The following is a 20,372-nucleotide window of genomic DNA, read 5'->3' on the forward strand; positions in this document are numbered from 1 at the left end:
TTATTGTTCTTTTCTTGGTCTGAAGTGCATTGTGTAACCAAAATGCCTTCGATACCCCTAGTAAGAGCCGTGCCAAAACAGTTTCCGCCACCATTTTAACAGTCGTGTGCCTGAACAAGTTGCCTTCAAAGACACCTGTATCGTCCAAATCATCTTCGTTACCTAGAGCGTTGACAATGTCTCTAAAGTTCAGCAAATCGGCAATTTCTTCATCAGATAAACCATGGCGCGCCAATCCTCTTACACAGAATACAAATGATGTGCTCTATGCGCAGGCGAAAGCAATTGCTTATAACGAAGGAAATACCGCGAAAACGAGAAGCACTTTCACGCCATCTGTTCGTGCAACTAATGAGTAACAGTACAGACATCGTATATCTGTAGTCAGAGGCTCGAAAACATCACGCACAGTATTTTACTCAACAAAATATACTGCCAAGTAGAACCTACGAGCTCTGCGCTTTTCGAAGGAGCGCTGTCCGTAGAATCTACGGGCCTGGCGCTCAGTGAGTTAAACTCATTTACAACCAGTCGAACCGCTATGTGATTCACAGGCTTATGCAGCTGTAAGATAAACAGTGTCCCTCTCTCCTGTAAAACTTAATTTGTTGTACAAGGTCATAGTGACTGCAGCTCAGTATGTGCTGCGTGATTATGTATTACCACGTTAAGTCGTGTTTGGCAGACGCATTTCGCATATTATGTATTGACCAAATGTAAACACACAAGGCCGTATCTCTACAGTGAGCCTCCTCATTAATCAGCATGGATGATTAATTGATGGTGGTGAATTCCTGTGGGACGAAACTGCAAAAATCATCGGTCCGTAGACTTACACATTACTTAATTTAGCTTAAACTAAATTACGCTAAGGACAACACACACACCCCTGCCAGAGGGAGGAGGACTTGAACCTCCGACGGGGGGCGCCGGGCGGCGGTTAATTGATGAAGTTGGTTGTTGCTGTATAGAGTAATTACTTTATTCTGCGCGCGCAGCTGAGGAAACTGAAACTTACCGGTGGTGATGTTGCAGGCGCCCTTTCCCTTGATTGGCAGGACCAACACCTTGCCATCAACCTTGTATGTACCGATCATGTAGATGGGGTCATCGGCGCGCAAATGTGCCTTCAGGCGGAAGCTTCCAGGCACCATTCTGCAGCAAAAGGAAAAAAGGAAAATACCTCTAATGTACTCAGGGTACTAGATGATTAAGCCACATTCAAAGTTACACTCAAAGTTATCACGACAGGAGGATGAGAAGGGGGGGGGATGGGGGTCGGAAGATAATTTTCTTATCGTTGCAAACTCGACAGGTTGTAGTGAGTAAATTAGTAAGGGTCTCTGTGCGATCATTAACAACGAACCCAGCCCTGAAGAGAGGTTGGTGAAAAGGTGGAGGGGGCAAGGGCTGCAGTTCGTTTTTCGATACATAGCTTTGTTGTATACTTAGAAGAAGCCTGGAGATACTGACAGGTTTCAGATAGATTATATAATGGTAAGATAGAGATTTAAGAACCAGGTTTTAAACTGTAAGACGTTTCCAGGGGCAGATGTGGACTCTGACCACTATCTATTGGTTATGAACTGTAGATTAAAACTGAAGAAACTGCAAAGAGGTGGGAATTTAAGGAGATGGGACCTGGATAAACTGACTAAACCAGAGGTTCCACAGAGTTTCAAGGAGAGCATAAGGGAACAATTGACAGGAATGGGGGAAAGAAATACAGTAGAAGCAGAATGGGTAGCTTTGAGGGATGAAGTAGTGAAGGCATCAGAGGATCAAGTAGGTAAAAAGACGAGGGCTAGTAGAAATCCTTGGGTAACAGAAGAAATATTGAATTTAATTGATGAAAGGAGAAAATATAAAAATGCAGTAAATGAAGCAGCAAAAAGGAATACAAACGTCTCAAAAATGAGATCGACAGGAAGTGCAAAATGGCTAAGCAGGGATGGCTAGAGGACAAATGTAAGGATGTAGAGGCTTGTCTCTCTAGGGGTAAGATAGATACTGCCTACAGGAAAATTAAAGAGACCTTTGGAGTGAAGAGAACCACTTGTATGAATATCAAGAGTTCAGATGGCAACCCAGTTCTAAGCAAAGAAGGGAAGGCAGAAAGGTGGAAGGAGTATATAGAGGGTTTATACAAGGGCGATGTACTTGAGGACAATATTATGGAAATGGAAGAGGATGTAGATGAAGACGAAATGGGAGATAAGATACTGCGTGAAGAGTTTGACAGGGCACTGAAAGACCTGAGTCGAAACAAGGCCCCGGGAGTAGACAACATTCCATTAGAACTACTGATGGCCTTGGGAGAGCCAGTCATGACAAAGCTCTACCATCTGGTGAGCACGATGTATGAGACAGGCGAAATACCCTCAGACTTCAAGAAGAATATAATAATTCCAATCCCAAAGAAAGCTGGTGTTGCCAGATGTGAAAATTACCGAACTATCAGTTTAATAAGTCACGGCTGCAAAATACTAATGCGAATTCTTTACAGACGAATGGAAAAACTAGTAGAAGCCGACCATGTGGAAGATCAGTTTGGATTCCGTAGAAATATAGGAACACGTGAGGCAATATTGACCCTACGTCTTACCTTAGAAGCTAGATTAAGGAAAGGCAAACCTACGTTTCTAGCATTTGTAGACTTAGAGAAAGTTTTTGACAATGTTGACTGGAATACTCTCTTTCAAATTCTGAAGGTGGCAGGGGTAAAATACAGGGAGCGAAAGGCTATTTACAATTTGTACAGAAACCAGATGGCAGTTATAAGAGTCGAGGGAAATGAAAGTGAAGCAGTGATTGGGAAGGGAGTGAGACAGGATTGTAGCCTCTCCCCGATGTTATTCAATCTGTATATTGAGCAAGCAGTGAAGGAAACAAAAGAAAAATTCGGAGTAGGTATTAAAACCCATGGAGAAGAAATAAAAACTTTGAGGTTTGCCGATGACATTGTAATTCTGGCAGAGACAGCAAAGGACTTGGAAGAGCGGTTGAACAGAATGGATAGTGTCTTGAAAGGAGGATATAAGATGAACAGCAACAAAAGTAAAACGAGGATAATGGAATGTAGCCGAATTAAGTCGGGTGATGCTGAGGGAATTAGATTAGGAAATGAGACACTTAAAGTAGTAAAGGAGTTTTGCTATTTGGGGAGCAAAATAACTGATGATGGTAGAAGTACAGAGGATATAAAATGTAGACTGGCAATGGCAAGGAAAGCGATTCTGAAGAAGAGAAATTTGTTAACACCGAGTATAGATTTAAATGTCAGGAAGTCGTTTCTGAAAGTATTTGTATGGAGTGTAGCCATGTATGGAAGTGAAGCATGGACGATAAATAGTTTGGACAAGAAGAGAATAGAAGCTTTCGAAATGTGGTGCTACAGGAAGAATGCTGAAGATTAGATGGGTAGATCACACAACTAATGAGGAGGTATTGAATGGGATTGGGGAGAAGAGAAATTTGTGGCACAACTTGACCAGAAGAAGGGATCGGTTGGTAGGACATGTTCTGAGGCATCAAGGGATCACCAATTTAGTATTGGAGGGCAGCGTGGAGAGTAAAAATCGTAGAGGGAGACCAAGAGATGAATACACTAAGCAGATTCAGAAGGGTTTAGGTTGCACTAGTTACTGAGAGATGAAGCAGCTTGCACAGGATAGAGTAGCATGGAGAGCTGCATCAAACCAGTCTCAGGACTGAAGACCACAACAACAACAGCAACAGCTTTGGCTACACTTGCTACTACCATTCAGTTTTCTGACTTCTTTCAAACAATTACCAAATTATTAGACCAAAATCACACAAAACTAGAGTAATATTGAAAGATATGTGTACCTATAGGACTTTCTTCATTGAAGATCTATCTCAGTATATAAGGAAAGACCTTAATCGTTTCCATCCGAACACCATACCCTCCAGAATCCTTATGCCAAGTACGCAACATAGCCGTGAGTATTGAGGCAATCATCTCACCGACTCACCAGCCTCAAGATACCGGTTAGTAAAACACCGCATCCTGCTGCGTGAAGAAGAATACGACTGCCTGTTGCAGACTTCAAGGCATTTTTAAGGGACAAAATGTGTGGTAACCTCGTGGGTAAAGTTCAGGTCTATAGAGTGTGTGGTAGAATGTATCTCACTTGTGTTGGCGTAAGTTCTGCTTTACGATATTAGCGATGCGGGAACGTGTGCTATCATGGAGCAGCAGCACCCCTTGGCCCACAACATTCCGCAACGGTTATTTTCAACAGACCTGCTGTCCCATACACATTCTTCACCATCTGGTAGCCGTCTACCGGCGTTTGTCCTTGCACGGTCAAGGAAATAGTAACAGCATCTTGGCCCTGTTTGAACGCGTTTGGTAATATCGTCGCATAATTTAGATTTCCGTATTTACAGAACGCTGGTCGTGAAGACACAAATTCCACTCAAATCCCTTGCCTATGAGTCGGTGCGTATACATCATCCTCGGAGATGTGCTGCAGGATTCAGCAACGCGCTCCAAGGGAAACTTTTGTTGCCCCTTACAGATTTACTTCAGGATCACCATTAAAATATAGTCGTTGATATATAGTGTTGATTTGCGTACTAATTCACTGATCAATAGATTTAATTCTGAATAATTGACTGACCTGAGCCAGTTGTGCAATTGGTGATTGAAATTCACGATTAAAAATATATCTAGCACCATGTGGTTCCCCCAGTTTGTCAATAGATAATTTAACTTTAAGAAGCAGAGGAAAATCGTCTATTAATAAAAGATAGTGGACGTTCAAAATACTAGTACTTTTGGACATATGAATCTATCATTAATCAAACATGCAATGTATACCTCGGTAGAGCCCTTTACGAAATGATTCTTCCCTTAATAAAAATAAATAAATGAATGGGTCCATACACATTCTACAAACGCAAACGATTAGGACGTATCCCATGAAACATAGATTGGGTAACAGAGAAACAGTGACACTGAAATTCATTTCAAGTAGGCTGAAATATTTATTCTGCCCAGACAACTAGAAAAACGTGACACATGTACATGAAAATTTAATGGTTACCTGTACCTGCTTTTGATAACCAAGTGGTTGAAAAATTATCCATATACCTTGCCTTATGGCTTTGTATGTCAATGGATACGCTTCAAATAGGAGTAATTTGGTGCTATGGGAGAAAAAAAACACACGCCCTTACTACCAGAAGGAGAGAAGAGGAGATGAATCGAGTGTTTACTGTGGGGCAGCATTTGTCAAGGAACCTTCACTTTACTGCGTTTCTGGTTACAAATTAGACCAAATTGGCAGGGCGCTGTTTCTTGCGAGCTCCAACCGCTAAAGATGCGTCTATGAGAGCGAAGATCCTCTTCCCTTGCCTATGTTGCCAAAATCCTTCCTAACAACTCCGTCGGGAAAAAGTTGTTCTGCACTCTTCCTCTCTTTCTTCAGCCGATAAAGGAACTTCCTTTTGGCATTACTGTGCTCTCAGTGGCTCTGCGAAGAGTTCCAAAGGAACGAAAGTGCATGTCTCTTTCGTTTTTAAACAGGTTTTTTTTTTGTAAGAGCGGTCCATTCAGTGACATCCCTCGGTTTTCAAAGACTGGGGGCCTTATTTCGCGTGCTCAGTAGTGATCTCCGGTGTCTGTGACGAAAATACGTAGCTATGTTCAACAGCTAATTGCGCATTCTGCTGGGATTGCTCCCGACTCCATCTCGTAAAATGATCTCGCAAGCGGTCGCTATGGGAAACTCTTCCAGTTGTGGAATTCACATAACGATGCAACAGGATATCACATAAATCTCTGCCAGCCCTCGGTCAGGAAGTGGTCACCACCCCTCGTTGTCCCTTCTCACTAAAAGCGGAATGTGGCTCCTAGCTATCCTGGCGTGCTGTTTACTGCGCGCGTCATACAGTACGCTTCAAAATATTTCTTTGTTTCCCAATAGCATACAAGTTTGTTTTTATGCTGCTGCAAGAAACAACCACTAGTACATTTAAGATGAAGGTGGGCCTGTGATTTGAATCTTGTGAATTTGCATATGTTGTGAGTCCGTTCCAAACTAAGGTCCCAAAGCAAGATCCTGTTTTTATTCGAATAAGACAGCCTCAGTCGAACCACTACCTTTTTCAATCTTAATATTTTAATTTCGTTCCTTCAATTTCTTTTCCAAGTTTCTCTTTGGTCTCTTTAGCTTTTTGCTTTGTATACAGACAGAAAGACATGGAGTGTAGCCTGTACCACGCTTTATTAACTAAGTGGTCGCATTATAAAATACACTGATGAGCCAAAATATTATGAGAACCTGCTAACAGCGTTGTTGTTCCACCACTGAAAACCAATGGAGACGCGATTGTGTGCAGCGCGCATTCGCAAAGTCATGATTGGGGTTCCAGGTGTACAGTCAAAGAAAAAAAAAACTACGGACTGCAAAGGAAGGAATTACCCGAATGGGACGGAAATCGGTAGGTGCGGTGAACATATACAAATAACATCTGATTATAGCTTCGTAAAAAATTTATTTAAGGGAATGATTTTCAGAAACTCAGCAAGTCAATAACACTTTGGTCCACCTCTGACACTTATGCAAGTAGTTATTCCGCTTATATAATTCTGCAGGCTTTCGTGGCCCTTTTAACTGAAGTTAAAATCTACTGGGTTGTTAGGCCGCGTCATATTTCTACGAAAATGATCGACGTATCGACCCCTCTGTTGGGATCTTCTTCAGGATCCTATGGTGTCCACATTGCTTCAACACTGGGATCCTGAGGTAGGTACCAGCACAGGGGTCGAAATGTCGCTCATTTTAGTAGAAATATGTCGCGGCCTAATAACCGAGAAAATTTTAACTTCAGTTATTCGACTTGATATTAATTCATAGAGTGGTTGGATGTCATCCTAAGGGAGGTCTTGCCAAATTACGGAAACTGAGGCGTTAAATCATCAATATCCCGAATTTGCTGCAGGGCTCTGCCATAATCCTCCGAAAACTTTCTGTGGGGGAGAGGTTCTGTCACAATACTGCTCAAGGTAGAGTTTGACAAGCACAAGAACAAGGATCAGAAACTCATCTCAAATGCGCTCTTAACCTTGCTGAAACATAAGACGAGGATTGCTTGTCATGTAGGGCAACAAAATGGGGGCGTGTAACATCATCGATTTACCGCTGTGCTGTAAGTGTGCTGAGGATGACGAACAAAGGGGTTCATCAGTGAAACGAAGTGGCACACTAGAACATCATTCCTGGTTCTCAGGTCGTATGACGGTCGACATTGAGTTTGGTATTCCACCGCTCTCCGATTCATTTCCGAACAAATATGGGCTGGTCATCTGGACTCGGTTCTAAGCATCACCGACGACCATTCTATTCAAATGTATGAGATTGAGATCTATCTTCTTGTCGTGCTTACCAAAGCCTACCTTGGGCAGCAAGGCAGTCAGATCTCTCCCCAATTGAGAAGGTTTGGAGCATTAAGGAGGAGGAGATTAGTGTTTAACGTCCCATCGACAACGAGGTCATTAGAGACGGAGCGCAAGCTCGGGAGAAGGAAGGATGGGGAAGGCAATCGGCCGTGCCCTTTCAAAGGAATCATCCCGGCATTTGCCTGAAGCGATTTAGGGAAATCACGGAAAACCTAAATCAGGATGGCCGGAGACGGGATTGAACCGTCGTCCTCCCGAATGCGAGTCCAGGAGCATTAAGAGAAGGGCCCCTCAGCCGTATCGCGATTCTGACGAACTAAGTTGCCAACTGCCCATAATTTGGCACTATATCTCCCAGGAGGAGATTCAACGACTCTATGAATTAATGTCAAGCCGAATAACTGCTCGTATAAGATCCACAGCTCGACAGAAACGTTACTGTCTTGCTCAGTTTGTGAAGCTCTTTCTCTTCAATAAAGTGTCCAATTTTTGTGAAACTGTAATCATTTGTTTGTCAGTATGTGTACATCACAGCAACCGATTTCCGTCCAATTTAGATAACTGCTTCATGGTGCACTGTTTTGATTTTTCTTTTTGTCCTACAGTGAGGGACACCAGAAGTCTGCCCTCAGGTCATACAGTTACCGTAAACTGCTGGCCGGTGCGTCATGGGATTTAATTTGGTAACCGATAGTCCTCAGATGTGCTCTATCTAGTTCAGCTGAGGCTTATTTCCTGGCTATGATATCAATGTGTGTTCATTATCATGCTCCTTAAATCACTGTTGTGCGATTCTGGGATTCTTCCACGGACAGTTATCTTTCTGGGAGATGCCATCGCCCTCGGGGATGACATCAATATGAAGAAGTGATCCACGTGGTCCGCAGACATTTTCGCGTAGTCCACAGGTGTTGTGATGTGTTAGATTACTACCATAGGCCCAATGTAAACCCATACTGATGTTCCCCAGGGCCACTATCCACGGTACGGTACATGTTTCAAGGATCCGCTCACCTGAATAATGGCGTACCTGGAGAAAAATATCGACCTTGTACTAGAAAGAAACGTTATTCAACCGACCAGGTGGCAAGTTTCCACTGACTCACGCTATAAGCTTGATGATACCCTTGGCACCACAGCAATAACTGACGATGTCGTTGGATGAATATGGGAGCATAGCATTGTAATCGGTAGTCATATCAGATTATATAATGGTAAGACAGAGATTTAGGAACCAGGTTTTAAATTGTAAGACATTTCCAGGGGCAGATGCGGACTCTGACCACAATCTATTGGTTATGACCTGTAGATTAAATCTGAAGAAACTGCAAAAAGGTGGGAATTTAAGGAGATGGGACCTGGATAAACTGAAAGAACCAGAGGTTGTACAGAGTTTCAGGGAGAGCATAAGGGAACAATTGACAGGAATGGGGGAAAGAAATACAGTAGAAGAAGAATGGGTAGCTTTGAGGGATGAAGTAGTGAAGGCAGCAGAGGATCAAGTAGGTAAAAAGACGAGGGCTAGTACATATCCTTGGGTAACAGAAGAAATATTGAATTTAATTGATCAAAGGAGAAAATATAAAAATGCAGTAAATGAAGCAGGCAAAAAGGAATACAAACGTCTCAAAAATGAGATCGACAGGAAGTGCAAAATGGCTAAGCAGGGATGGCCAGAGGACAAATGTAAGGATGTAGAGGCTTATCTCACTATGGGTAGGATAGACACTGCCTACAGGAAAATTAGAGACCTTTGGAGATAAGAGAACCACTTGTATGAACATCAAGAGCTCTGATGGAAACCCAGTTTTAAGCAAAGAAGGGAAAGCAGAAAGATGGAAGGAGTATATAGAGGGTCTATACAAGGGCGATGTACTTGAGGACAATATTATGGAAATGGAAGAGGATGTAGATGAAGATAAAATGGGAGATACGATACTGCGTGAAGAGTTTGACAGAGCACTGAAAGACCTGAGTCGAAACAAGGCCCCCGGAGTAGACAACATTCCATTGGAACTACTGACGGCCTTGGGAGAGCCAGTCCTGGCCAAACTGTACCATCGGGTGAGCAAGATGTATGAAACAGGCGAAATACCCTCAGACTTCAAGAAGAATATAATAATTCCAATCCCAAAGAAAGCAGGTGTTGACAGATGTGAGAATTACCGAACAATCAGTTTAATAAGCCACAGCTGCAAAATACTAACACGAATTCTTTACAGACGAATGGAAAAACTGATAGAAGCCGACCTCGGGGAAGATCAGTTTGGATTCCGTAGAAATACTGGAACACGTGAGGCAATACTGACCTTACGACTTATCGTAGAAGAAAGATTAAGGAAAGGCAAACCTACGTTTCTAGCATTTGTAGACTTAGAGAAAGCTTTTGACAATGTTGACTGAAATACTCTCTTTCAAATTCTAAAGGTGGCAGCGGTAAAATACAGGGAGCGAAAGGCTATTTACAATTTGTACAGAAACCAGATGGCAGTTATAAGAGTCGAGGGACATGAAAGGGAAGCAGTGGTTGGGAAAGGAGTGAGACAGGGTTGTAGCCTCTCCCCGATGTTATTCAATCTGTATATTGAGCAAGCAGTAAAGGAAAGAAAAGAAAAATTCGGAGTAGGTATTAAAATCCATGGAGAAGAAATAAAAACTTTGAGGTTCGCCGATGACATTGTAATTCTGTCAGAGGCAGCAAAGGACTTGGAAGAGCAGTTGAACGGAATGGATGGTGTCTTGAAGGGAGGATATAAGATGAACATCAACAAAGGAAAAACGAGGATAATGGAATGTAGTCGAATTAAGTCGGGTGATGTTGAGGGTATTAGATTAGGAAATGAGACACTTAAAGTAGTAAAGGAGTTTTGCTATTTGGGGAGCAAAATAACTGATGATGGTAGAAGTACAGAGGATATAAAATGTAGACTGGCAATGGCAAGGAAAGCGTTTCTGAAGAAGAGAAATTTGTTAACATCGAGTATAGATTTAAGTGTGAGGAAGTCATTTCTGAAAGTATTTGTATGGAGTGTAGCCATGTATGGAAGTGAAACATGGACGATAAATAGTTTGGACAAGATGAGAATAGAAGCTTTCGAAATGTGGTGCTACAGAAGAATGCTGAAGATTAGATGGGTAGATCACATAACTAATGAGGAGGTACTGAATAGGATTGGGGAGAAGAGGAGTTTGTGGCACAACTTGACCAGAAGAAAGGATCGGTTGGTAGAACATGTTCTGAGGCATCACGGGATCACCAATTTAGTATTGGAGGGCAGCGTGGAGGGTAAAAATCGTAGGGGGAGACCAAGAGATGAATACACTAAGCAGATTCAGAAGGATGTAGGTTGCAGTAGGTACTGGGAGATGAAGAAGCTTGCACAGGATAGAATAGCATGGAGAGCTGCATCAAACCAGTCTCACGACTGAAGACCACAACAACAACAACATCAGCCACACGCCGTTGCCTATTCTACATTATAGAGAACTTGTCTGCCTACAACCTCTAGACTAAGTGATGAGGCGTGTACGTTAGACACTTTATCAACTGCTGATGTCTTCACTAACTTTTCACCATTTTACGCTGATGCTCTCGAAAGTAGCCCGCTAACATCCGACCAGCTTCGCCGTATCCGAGGTCCTCGTTCCAGTCTCCGGGCCGTAACAAGCTGCTCTGCGCCAAGATCCTTTATATTAGTAGAATTCCACATTTGCGGCCTTTATCGTCCTTAGAATGATTTCAATTTATCTGCGCTCAGTTCATATACTTCTCTTACGGCGCCAAGCGCCCCACCCGTACCATGCGAAATTTAATCTCGCTAGTGGCCGTGATCGAAATTTTTTGGCTTACCAGTGCATGTAGTCTACACTACTGTTAATTAAATTCTTCCTAGTGAAGCTCAGTAACGAAAATAATATCATGATTCGTTTCCAGACGTATAGGTACTCTATCCCTTACACATTAGTGCTTCAGTCAGAGAGAGGTACTTACTCAACGGATTCCACGGAGCCGCGCGACATCTCGTAGACGAGCAAGTTGTCGAACTCGAGGTCTGCCGCTACTGGTCTCTGCTTGTTCTCGTGCTCGATCTTGATACTAGCGAATGGCATCGGATCTATTGACGGCACACCAAGACTGGGAATACCTGTGCAAAACCCAATAATTACAGTATGGCAATTGAGAACACAGCGTCTACACGAATCAAGCGATTAAAAACTGATAATGCGTAGCATGTCTCCTGGAATATTGTGAGAAACTAGATCCTAAACCAACTTTCAGTAATTTTAAAATTTTAAAACCTATGTTAATAACATTAATGATAGTAATATTCTAACAATGATTCATTCTCATCATACATAGCAGTTACGGTACAAAGCGTATAGATAACACAAACTCAAATAAGGCTACACTTTTATAGCAACACTTCCGAAATCTAAAATATATTAATACAGTAGTTCCTAGGTGTTCCTCAGTATATCATATCAGGATCACTACTGTTACATCAAAACCTTTCCCAGTATCTCAGCTTTAGGGACAAAATTCTCCTTCCTAATCACAAGATATATTATAGCTCGGAGAAAGCAACTGCACGCAATGCAGAGAAAGCAGTTGGTCTGTATCCAGCCAAGTTACACTGAGAAATAGAAAATCAATGCCACAAATTTCAGTTTGAAGAGAGGAATTGACATTGTTAAATTCAATGTGGATTATACTTCCGTATACTGCGTAATTAACACAAAATACTAGCAATGAGTATCGACTTTCGGTTAAAATAGTCTAAACATGAAATGATATCTGGGAAAATAATGTCATCGACATGTAATGCCCGTAGAGTCCACTCATCGGTGTGGGAGTTACATTACTTCGGCCAGTACCTCGTCTCCTACCTTCCTAACTTTACAGAAACTCTCCTGCGAAGTTTGGAAGGTAGGAGACGAGGTACTGGCAGAAATAAAGCTGTGAGGACGGGGCGGGAGTAATGCTTGGGTAGCTCAGATGGTAAAGCACTTGCCCGCGAAAGGCAAAGGTGACGAGTTCGAGTCTCGGTCCGGCACACAAATTTAATCTGCCAGGAAGTTTCACCAAGCACATTGGCAAGAGTGCAGCATAGATATAGCTCAGTTCGAGGAAGATATGGTTGTAGTAAGAGAAGGGTGGCATGACGACTGAGAGTTGGACAGGGACTGAGAGAGAGCGAGGGCCAAGTGTCTCCAGCAAAAAGTTGGTGATGCTCGTGGGACATTAACGCCACAGCACCACCTGAGCTTAAACTACCTCTACAATTCTGGAGATATAAATATGATAGGGGTGACTGGAGGAATGGCTAGTGAAATGTATAAGTCCCGAACGATAGCCGTGAACGTGCTTCCGAGAGTCCACGACGTTGAAGAGCTAGAAAATTGACGCTAGCGTCACGCATGTAGAGTGATGGGGCAGATGGTATTTGGGCGCCTGGTTAGGACGAAGTTGCCTCCCATGCACAAAGCATCTGACCATCCAGGAAGAGAGGCTTAACCACCTCAGAGAAGAAACTGGAATATTGTCGGTGGTGACCTGAACCAGATGGCTGATATGTGCTGATGGTCCTGACGCTACCAAATGTGAGAGCCATACCTTGCACATCTGGGAGACAGGCAACTGTATCAGAGACGATACAATCACATAAGAGGATCACTATCCTACTAACAGTAGGAAAGCATGGTAGACATGCACCGTAAAGTCTAGGCGACCACAAAAGCTGCAACATGCAACTCCTGAAAGAGGGAACTGTCAACGTCTGCAGCATGTGCCATTTCATGGAGGAACACCGGTTTATGGCGCATGTGAATGGCATTGACAATGACCGCGACAATGCAATACGTTTCGAAAGCTGCCATCACCACAGAGGTAGCACAGGGATCTCCCAGCTAGACTCCCATGGAAGGGTACATCACTGTGATGCAGAGGGAGATGACGCCTGCAAGGGGGTTCCATCGTCCTGTATAACTCCAGAACGTCCATCCTCAACATTAACGTCATCCGCCTAGGCAGACATCGCATCAGAGCCGTTCAGTGGTGCCCTCACAGGTAGCGTTCGACACAGAAGGGCGGTAAACGCAACAGTCCGAGGTGGGGAAACATTGCTGTCTATAGATGGACTCTGAGTTTAAACGTTGGCAAGGAGAGACGTCGCATCGCCCAGTGATAGTGTGTCGGAGGATAGCTTATCATCAGTGGGAGGATCATCCACAAATCCGACGGAGGCTCTCATAAGAAGGAGTACAACGCTCTCTCTTCCGTTTCCTGGGCGACTGTTGCTTCCTAACACGCTGTTCCATGTCGGATGGTGGTTAGCTGTCGTCTGACATGCGGCCAGGTATCATAAAGCTGGAGGTGAGTACAGCTCCATGATCCACAACCATAGGGTCGTGACAGATGTCCTGCCATTGATAACGGCCACCGTTTGCTGGTACCTATGGTCGCAGCAGTGTAGCAGGGACAGGATAAACGTCCATCGCTTCATCGAGAGCAGTCGACTCTGGTGTTGACTGGTTCAGTGTGGGTGCAGCAGGCAGCCCCGCCATGCATGCACAAGATAAGGTTAAGACAGTGGGCGTCATAGGGAGGGCGACATCTCCCATTGGCATCTGATCCAGTCTGCGGTGGAGACATCCTGAAAGGAGATGACCTTCCTGGCCACAACCTGAACAAGTGCGCAGCTGACCATCCTATGGAATACCATCCCCACAGATGGTAGTAAACAAGTAAGAACATCCGTCTTTCCTCAGATCAAGTTTCATCTGACAAACACCATTGAAGAGACAGTAGGTTTTGAAAGCCTTCCACGTTTCAACAACTTGACGACCTTGTCGTAAAGTTCAAAGACATCTGCCACAACTTCCGATGGTACCTCAAACGGGAGCTCGAAAACCTTCAACTTTCTGAAGCTAAAACCATCATGATCAACCACGACAGTCCCTATATGGCCATCAGTATTGGAACCTGAGAGCGTGAGCTTGGTGCCCCACAACGTTGATGCTCAGCTCTTCATTTGCCATTTTGGTATATACAGTGCTACTAATGATTGAGAAAGGTATCCTGAGAACATCATGTGGTGGTAGACATATTTCGTCCTGTGTAAAACGTTCGACTTCATAAGTGTTTGCCCTTGCATGACTCACTGGAAACAAAAATTTACGACAGGGAAACGCCATGACGGTCGATGAATACAGACATGAAGATAAACCGCTATACGGAAGTAAACAAAGGGACACTTTCTCGTAGGCAGAACAAGACGTGCTCACCGCGTTACTACCGAAGGCAGACTGGTCCGAACAAAGTGGTGAGAACGCACATTTACTATCCTACACATGTCTGTAAGAACAGACATGTGTTATGTCACTGCAGGAATTTGCGAAAAATTTTGCATCAATTTTTCTGACGCAAAAATCATTGTTCTTGCGACAGAGCAACCAGCTATAATTACTTTAATTAATCTGAAAAATTGTATTTACAGCGCTTCGCACTTGGAAACTTGTTCTACGAGTGACAGTATCAACAGCTCTTGAAAAAAGAAAAATTACTAAAGGTCTTTAGTTCACAAGTACATTCTGGGGCTTATCAAACGGCATCCGTCACGTAACATCTCGCCTGTAATAACTCACTGAATTTTAATACCCCGCACTATTTCCACCTATCTCTGCTCCATTCAGTGACTGTGAATCGTACCAGTTCCTAGGGAAACTGTACATATTAATTTCACAGTCATCAGGCTGGAAAACGCCATATTATGTGAGCTGTAACATGGTTACAGTTATCTGCCGACCTCTGTGCACAAACAGGATATTCCACTTCGATGACTGGTTGCCGCATAATACAATAAATCTACATTTGCGTAGTGTTTCAACCAAATTTTGATTATTCCTTAGATAAAATTTTTATAGTATAAGGGCGGTTTAAAATGTTTCCGTTCGAGGATACCTATGTAGACGCAAAGGATTAGTGTATAATTCGTGTCTTTATGACGTGCACGAGGCAAATGCGGAAACGTGAAGTACCGCGACCTTGTTATCGAATACGCCCAAACGCAACCAATGCGCTGTTATTCTTTTCTTGGCAGTGAATGAATAATGTGTATGAGACACCATATCTGTCGAAAACCACGGTAGTGGAATGGTGTGCGATAAAGGGTGCTGCTACTTCATGACAACGCACTTGCCCATATCGCACATATCGTAACGCACAAGTTACTCTAATTCAACTGGGAGACATTCAAGCACCCGCCCTATACTCCTTCTCTCTCCCCCATGCGATTATCACACTTTCGGTCCCTTAAAAAAAGGCCTTGAAGGGTTGACGATTCCTGTCAGACGAGGATGTTCGGCAGGCAGTTTTACGGATCACTTGAGGCAGCAAGACACGGTGGTTTTCTTTTCTTTACTTTTTTTTTTTTTTTTTTTTCAAAGCGCTATCTCCAGACTGGTATGTTGCTTGGGTGATTGCTTCAGTGCTCACAGCGATTTTGCCAGATTAGCATACGGATTCTGGACTGTATGGCCTTTTAATGGAAGCCTTTGATCGCCGTTTATATCTTATTTTAGATCTTAGCTCCCTGAGCGATCTGACATAACACCCTCTTTACGGTTACATGTATGGCTGTCAGTGAATGGAATTTAAACCTGCAGTTACCTGTTTCGTATATACGCTAAGTAATACATTAAATGATGGAAATGGATATACACTGTTCATAATGACATGGCACTTATTAGGTTACCGTATCAAGTTATTCCTTCAGAAACGAGGTCCACATGTGTTATTCGATCAGTATAATTACATCATATGTCAAAGGGGTACTGCTGTTCCAGAATACGCTTTGTGACCAACAACCATAATACAGGCTGTCTAATGTAAGTATTTATTTGATGCTGTCTTAATGTTTTCGAAGTAATACATTATTTACTATACTAAAATTCATGTCAGGATAATTTCGACAGTGAAAAGACGATTTCGCAAGGGACTGCATCAACATGGTACTTTCTCAAGCACCTTTCTCAAGCACTTTTTTTTAATTACTCGCTCTCATCCTCATTGACTGTGTGAAAACCAGCACTTCGATTTAGGTCAGATTCCCCGTAGATGGAGAATCGTCGACTTTCAGACATCAATAACACCTTGCAGGTGACTTACTTGGGGACTAAGAATGTAAGCTACCAGTTATTATGAGAGGTTAATTAAGTTCTTTTGACTGCTACACTACGCTTAAAGGTGACCCATAGGATACATTGCTTTTCAATTTAGTCACCAAGTCCCTGTTGGAACGTACTAACAATCGTTCAGCCACTCCTTGGTCCCGAAACCATTGGAGAGTCGCTATGTGAACATCCTCTTCGTTGGAAAAAGCTTTATGCCCCCTCCGCCCCCCTCCCCTCCTACCACCCCCGGTCACCTTATGTACTTTAAGCTTTCGGAAAAGACGCTAATCGAATAGTGTAAGTTCTGGACTTCTCGATCAGCGTGAGCGACGCGTGTGCGGCAATGGTCAAATTATTGGCACTATTTCACTACGGCTGAATGCGTCAAACGATTTCGTCCGTACGCTCCTAGAATTTCACAGTCGATCTGTGTGAAATTTAGCCGTTCTGGGCACAAACATGGTACCGTCTTGCGAACTCCGAAATACGTTCCTAGTTGCCACACCATGTCACACACAGTGTGATGCAACTGTTATCCGTACCACGGCAGAACTATATCTGCAGGGAATTTGGAACATAAACGCTATCCTTGCGCGATGGTTTGAGTGTGGGATGACATGTGTAACTTGTTTTCTGAAGTCCCTACCTAGATACCAACCACTCTCAGCCAGCAGAGACGGAATTAAAGAACACTCACTTTTCCAAATGTGCGTAAGCAGCATAGTAGGATGAACGCATGATAAAATATATAGGTTAAGTGGGATTATTAAGTGTGCGAAACGTATGGCTGCCATCTATCGCATCGATAACGGCCCTCCATGAACGGACAACTGCGTTCTACGAGTAGGAAAGAAGTGTCGATATCAGTATCGTCGTAAGTATCGTGCAAACTGCTCCCTCTAGCACTTTGTTTCGGAGCGCTCCGAATGCAAATAATAGCCCGCTAATCACGTATAACATTATTTGCATTCGAAGCGCTCCGAAACGAAGTGTGGCGAAAACCTGTAGTCAATGAATGACCGAGGAATGTCTCTTACAGCCTTAGTTTACGCATACGTGTCACCAGCTATACTGCATGTATCCAGTAATCAGCCACATTGATTGCTTTGCCATTTTCTATGATAAGGCCTGATGTTGATGATCTTGAATTGCGCCACACTCTCAGCAGTCGTTCTCTTTATATCCCCGTTTTCTCAGATTGGTATTTCATGGTGTGACGTCTGCTCTCAAGGGTTTAAGCAGCTTCCATGTCGGAAACGGTACCTGATTTTCAGCAACCAGTTGTTCATTAGACTTTGTTACAGTTTTCCATAAATTTTCTCGACATATTTCAGACGATTCATCTAAAGCGTTAGTCACCTGCATAAAACTCAGCCGTTAAATCAATCAACTGTGCTGTATTTGGTAGCATTATGAAGGGTGTTGGCGATTATCAGGCTGTTGCCTCATTTCAGACTCAGCAGCAGCTTGCCTTCTGATCATGAGTGGAGCTATGCCGACAGTGGGGTAAATTTGTTGAATTGGCGCTGGTTTTAGGCACCCAGACCCAGAGCGCACTGTCTCATTAACTGCCAAGTCAGCATATTTTGCGCTTGTAGAGATGCACCAGACAGATGCTACATACTCTACTTCAGAGAATTTGAGGTTCGTCTTGCAATTTCGTGCTGTCGAGTTTCTAAAAGATATTTTCCGCTAACGTTTTGACAGTCATTCCGAAATCTCAAAGTCCTATACTGTCGGATACCCAAATATTTCTTCGACATCATCGTTCAACTCCTGACCCTACCACACCACTCTGATGTGCCTATGTGCAGCTTTATTTTAAAGGTAGAAAGCATACATCTAAGTTTTTCAGAGATTTGACTAGAAGAAATGTTCTCTGTAGAAGACAGTTCGCATCAGTTTTTCTCTCATTTTCCTTGTGTGGTCACGGCAGTACCACCGGCAAATATATAAATTATCTCGTCTCAGTCGGTGATAGTACACCGCCTTCTCCAGCGGCTATTCCTCCCCAGCAGCGTTACGTAAAAGCGTCTATTTTCAAGGAGACGTTTCGGTAATTTTGTCATTCGGATGTCTTAAGTCATGTTATAAATCTTAACGAGCAGCATTACCATAGGGAGTGGAGACATCTACAAAAGTGATTCCTGTCACTTGCTTCCGTTCTAAACCGTCCTCTACGTGTTGGCTGACACCGAGTATTTGGCCATAAAACTATTTACCAAGCATAAATACTGTTTTTTCTGGTATGTCTTTGGACTCCATTGTGCCAAAAATTATTTCAAGAACCATTATATCAAGTTCCTTGTGGAAACGACGTAAGTGGCATAAGTCTGAAGTTTTGTGGCTCTATAGATTTTTTCACTGGTTTTAGCTGGTCTTCTACCTTGGCTTTCCTCCAGAGTTTTGGAATGAGTGTGGTAGTGATACAAAATTCATTAATGGTGCAATTTATTTTAGGTCTAAGGTCCCTAAACGCTTCATTTGTTCTGTGTTGATATTATCCGCGTCAGAAACTATGTGTTCCTTCAGTTGGTGGATCGATCATCTTAACTCTTCGGTACTAATTGGTGTGGTTAGGGCGTCCACTTCATTAGCCACACCACGCTGATTTTCAATCACTTCTACATATACATCTACATAGATACACCGCAAGCCAACGTACGGTGCGTGGCGGAGGGTACCCTGTACCAACACTCCTTTCCTGTTCCACTCGCAAATAGAACTAAGGGAAGAAACACTATCTGCACGCCTTCATATGACTCCTAATTTCCCGTATCTTAGTTTCGTGGTCCTTACGCAGAAGTTGGCGGCAGTAGAATCGATTGGCAGCCAGCTTCAATTGCTGGTTCTCTAAATTTTGTCAGTAATGTTTCTTGAAAAAACGTCGCCTTCCTTCCAGGGATTCCCATTTAAGTTCCAGAAGCATCTCTGTAACACTTACGTATTGTTCGAACCTACCGGTAACAAATCAAGCAGCTCTCCTCTGAACTGCTGCCATCTCTTCCTTCAGTCCGACCTGGTACAGATTCCACTCGAGCAGTACTCAAGAATAAGTCTCACCAGCATAGATGCAGTTTCGTTTACAGATGTACCACTCTCTCCCAATGTTCTTCCAATAAACCGAAGTCGACCATTCGCCTCCCCTACCACAGTTCTCACATGCTCGTTTCATTTCATATCTCTTTGCAACGTTATATCCAAATATTTAAACGGTTTGACTGCATCAAGCAGGACATAGTAATACCGTACCTGATCATTACAAGTTTGATCTTCCAACTTATCCGCACTAACAACAATTTTCGACGTTTAGGGCCAGCTGCCATTCATCACACCAACTGAAAATTTTATCTAAGTCGACTTATATGTTCTTACAGTCATTCAACTTCGAATCCTTACCATACGCTACAGCATTATCAGCAAGCAATCGCAGTTTACTGTCCACCCTGTCAGCCAAATCATTTATGTATATAGAGAACAGTAGCGACCTAATCACACTACCCTGGGGCAGCCCTGACGATACTCTTGTCGTCGTCTAGGACAACATATTGGGTTATATTATTTAAGAAGTCTTCGATATTTAAGAAGTCTTCGAGCCATTCACATATCTGTGAACTTATTCCATATGCTCGTGCCTTCGTTAACAGCTTGTAATGGGACACCGTGTCAAATGCATTCCGGAAATTTACAAATATGGAATCTTGGAATCGGCCTGTTACCCTTCATCCTTAGGTCTCAGTATATCACGTGAGAGAAGGGCAAGTTGAGTTTT

General features: G+C 43.1%; 1 protein-coding gene across 1 annotated transcript in view; it reads right to left on the reverse strand.

The window, feature by feature from the left end:
* The window catches only part of LOC124711689 (protein takeout-like), a 61,952-nt gene that overhangs the window by 17,369 nt on the left and 24,211 nt on the right, over positions 1 to 20,372 (reverse strand). Inside the window, exons 3-4 of the mRNA XM_047241888.1 lie at positions 11,421 to 11,574; positions 1,019 to 1,155 (exon numbers count right to left, since the gene is read on the reverse strand). Coding sequence (XP_047097844.1) covers positions 1,019 to 1,155; positions 11,421 to 11,574 — 291 coding nt within the window. The remainder of the gene's footprint in view (positions 1 to 1,018; positions 1,156 to 11,420; positions 11,575 to 20,372) is intronic.

This window comes from Schistocerca piceifrons, chromosome 8 (assembly GCF_021461385.2).
Source record: "Schistocerca piceifrons isolate TAMUIC-IGC-003096 chromosome 8, iqSchPice1.1, whole genome shotgun sequence".
NCBI classification, from domain to species: Eukaryota; Metazoa; Arthropoda; class Insecta; order Orthoptera; family Acrididae; genus Schistocerca; species Schistocerca piceifrons.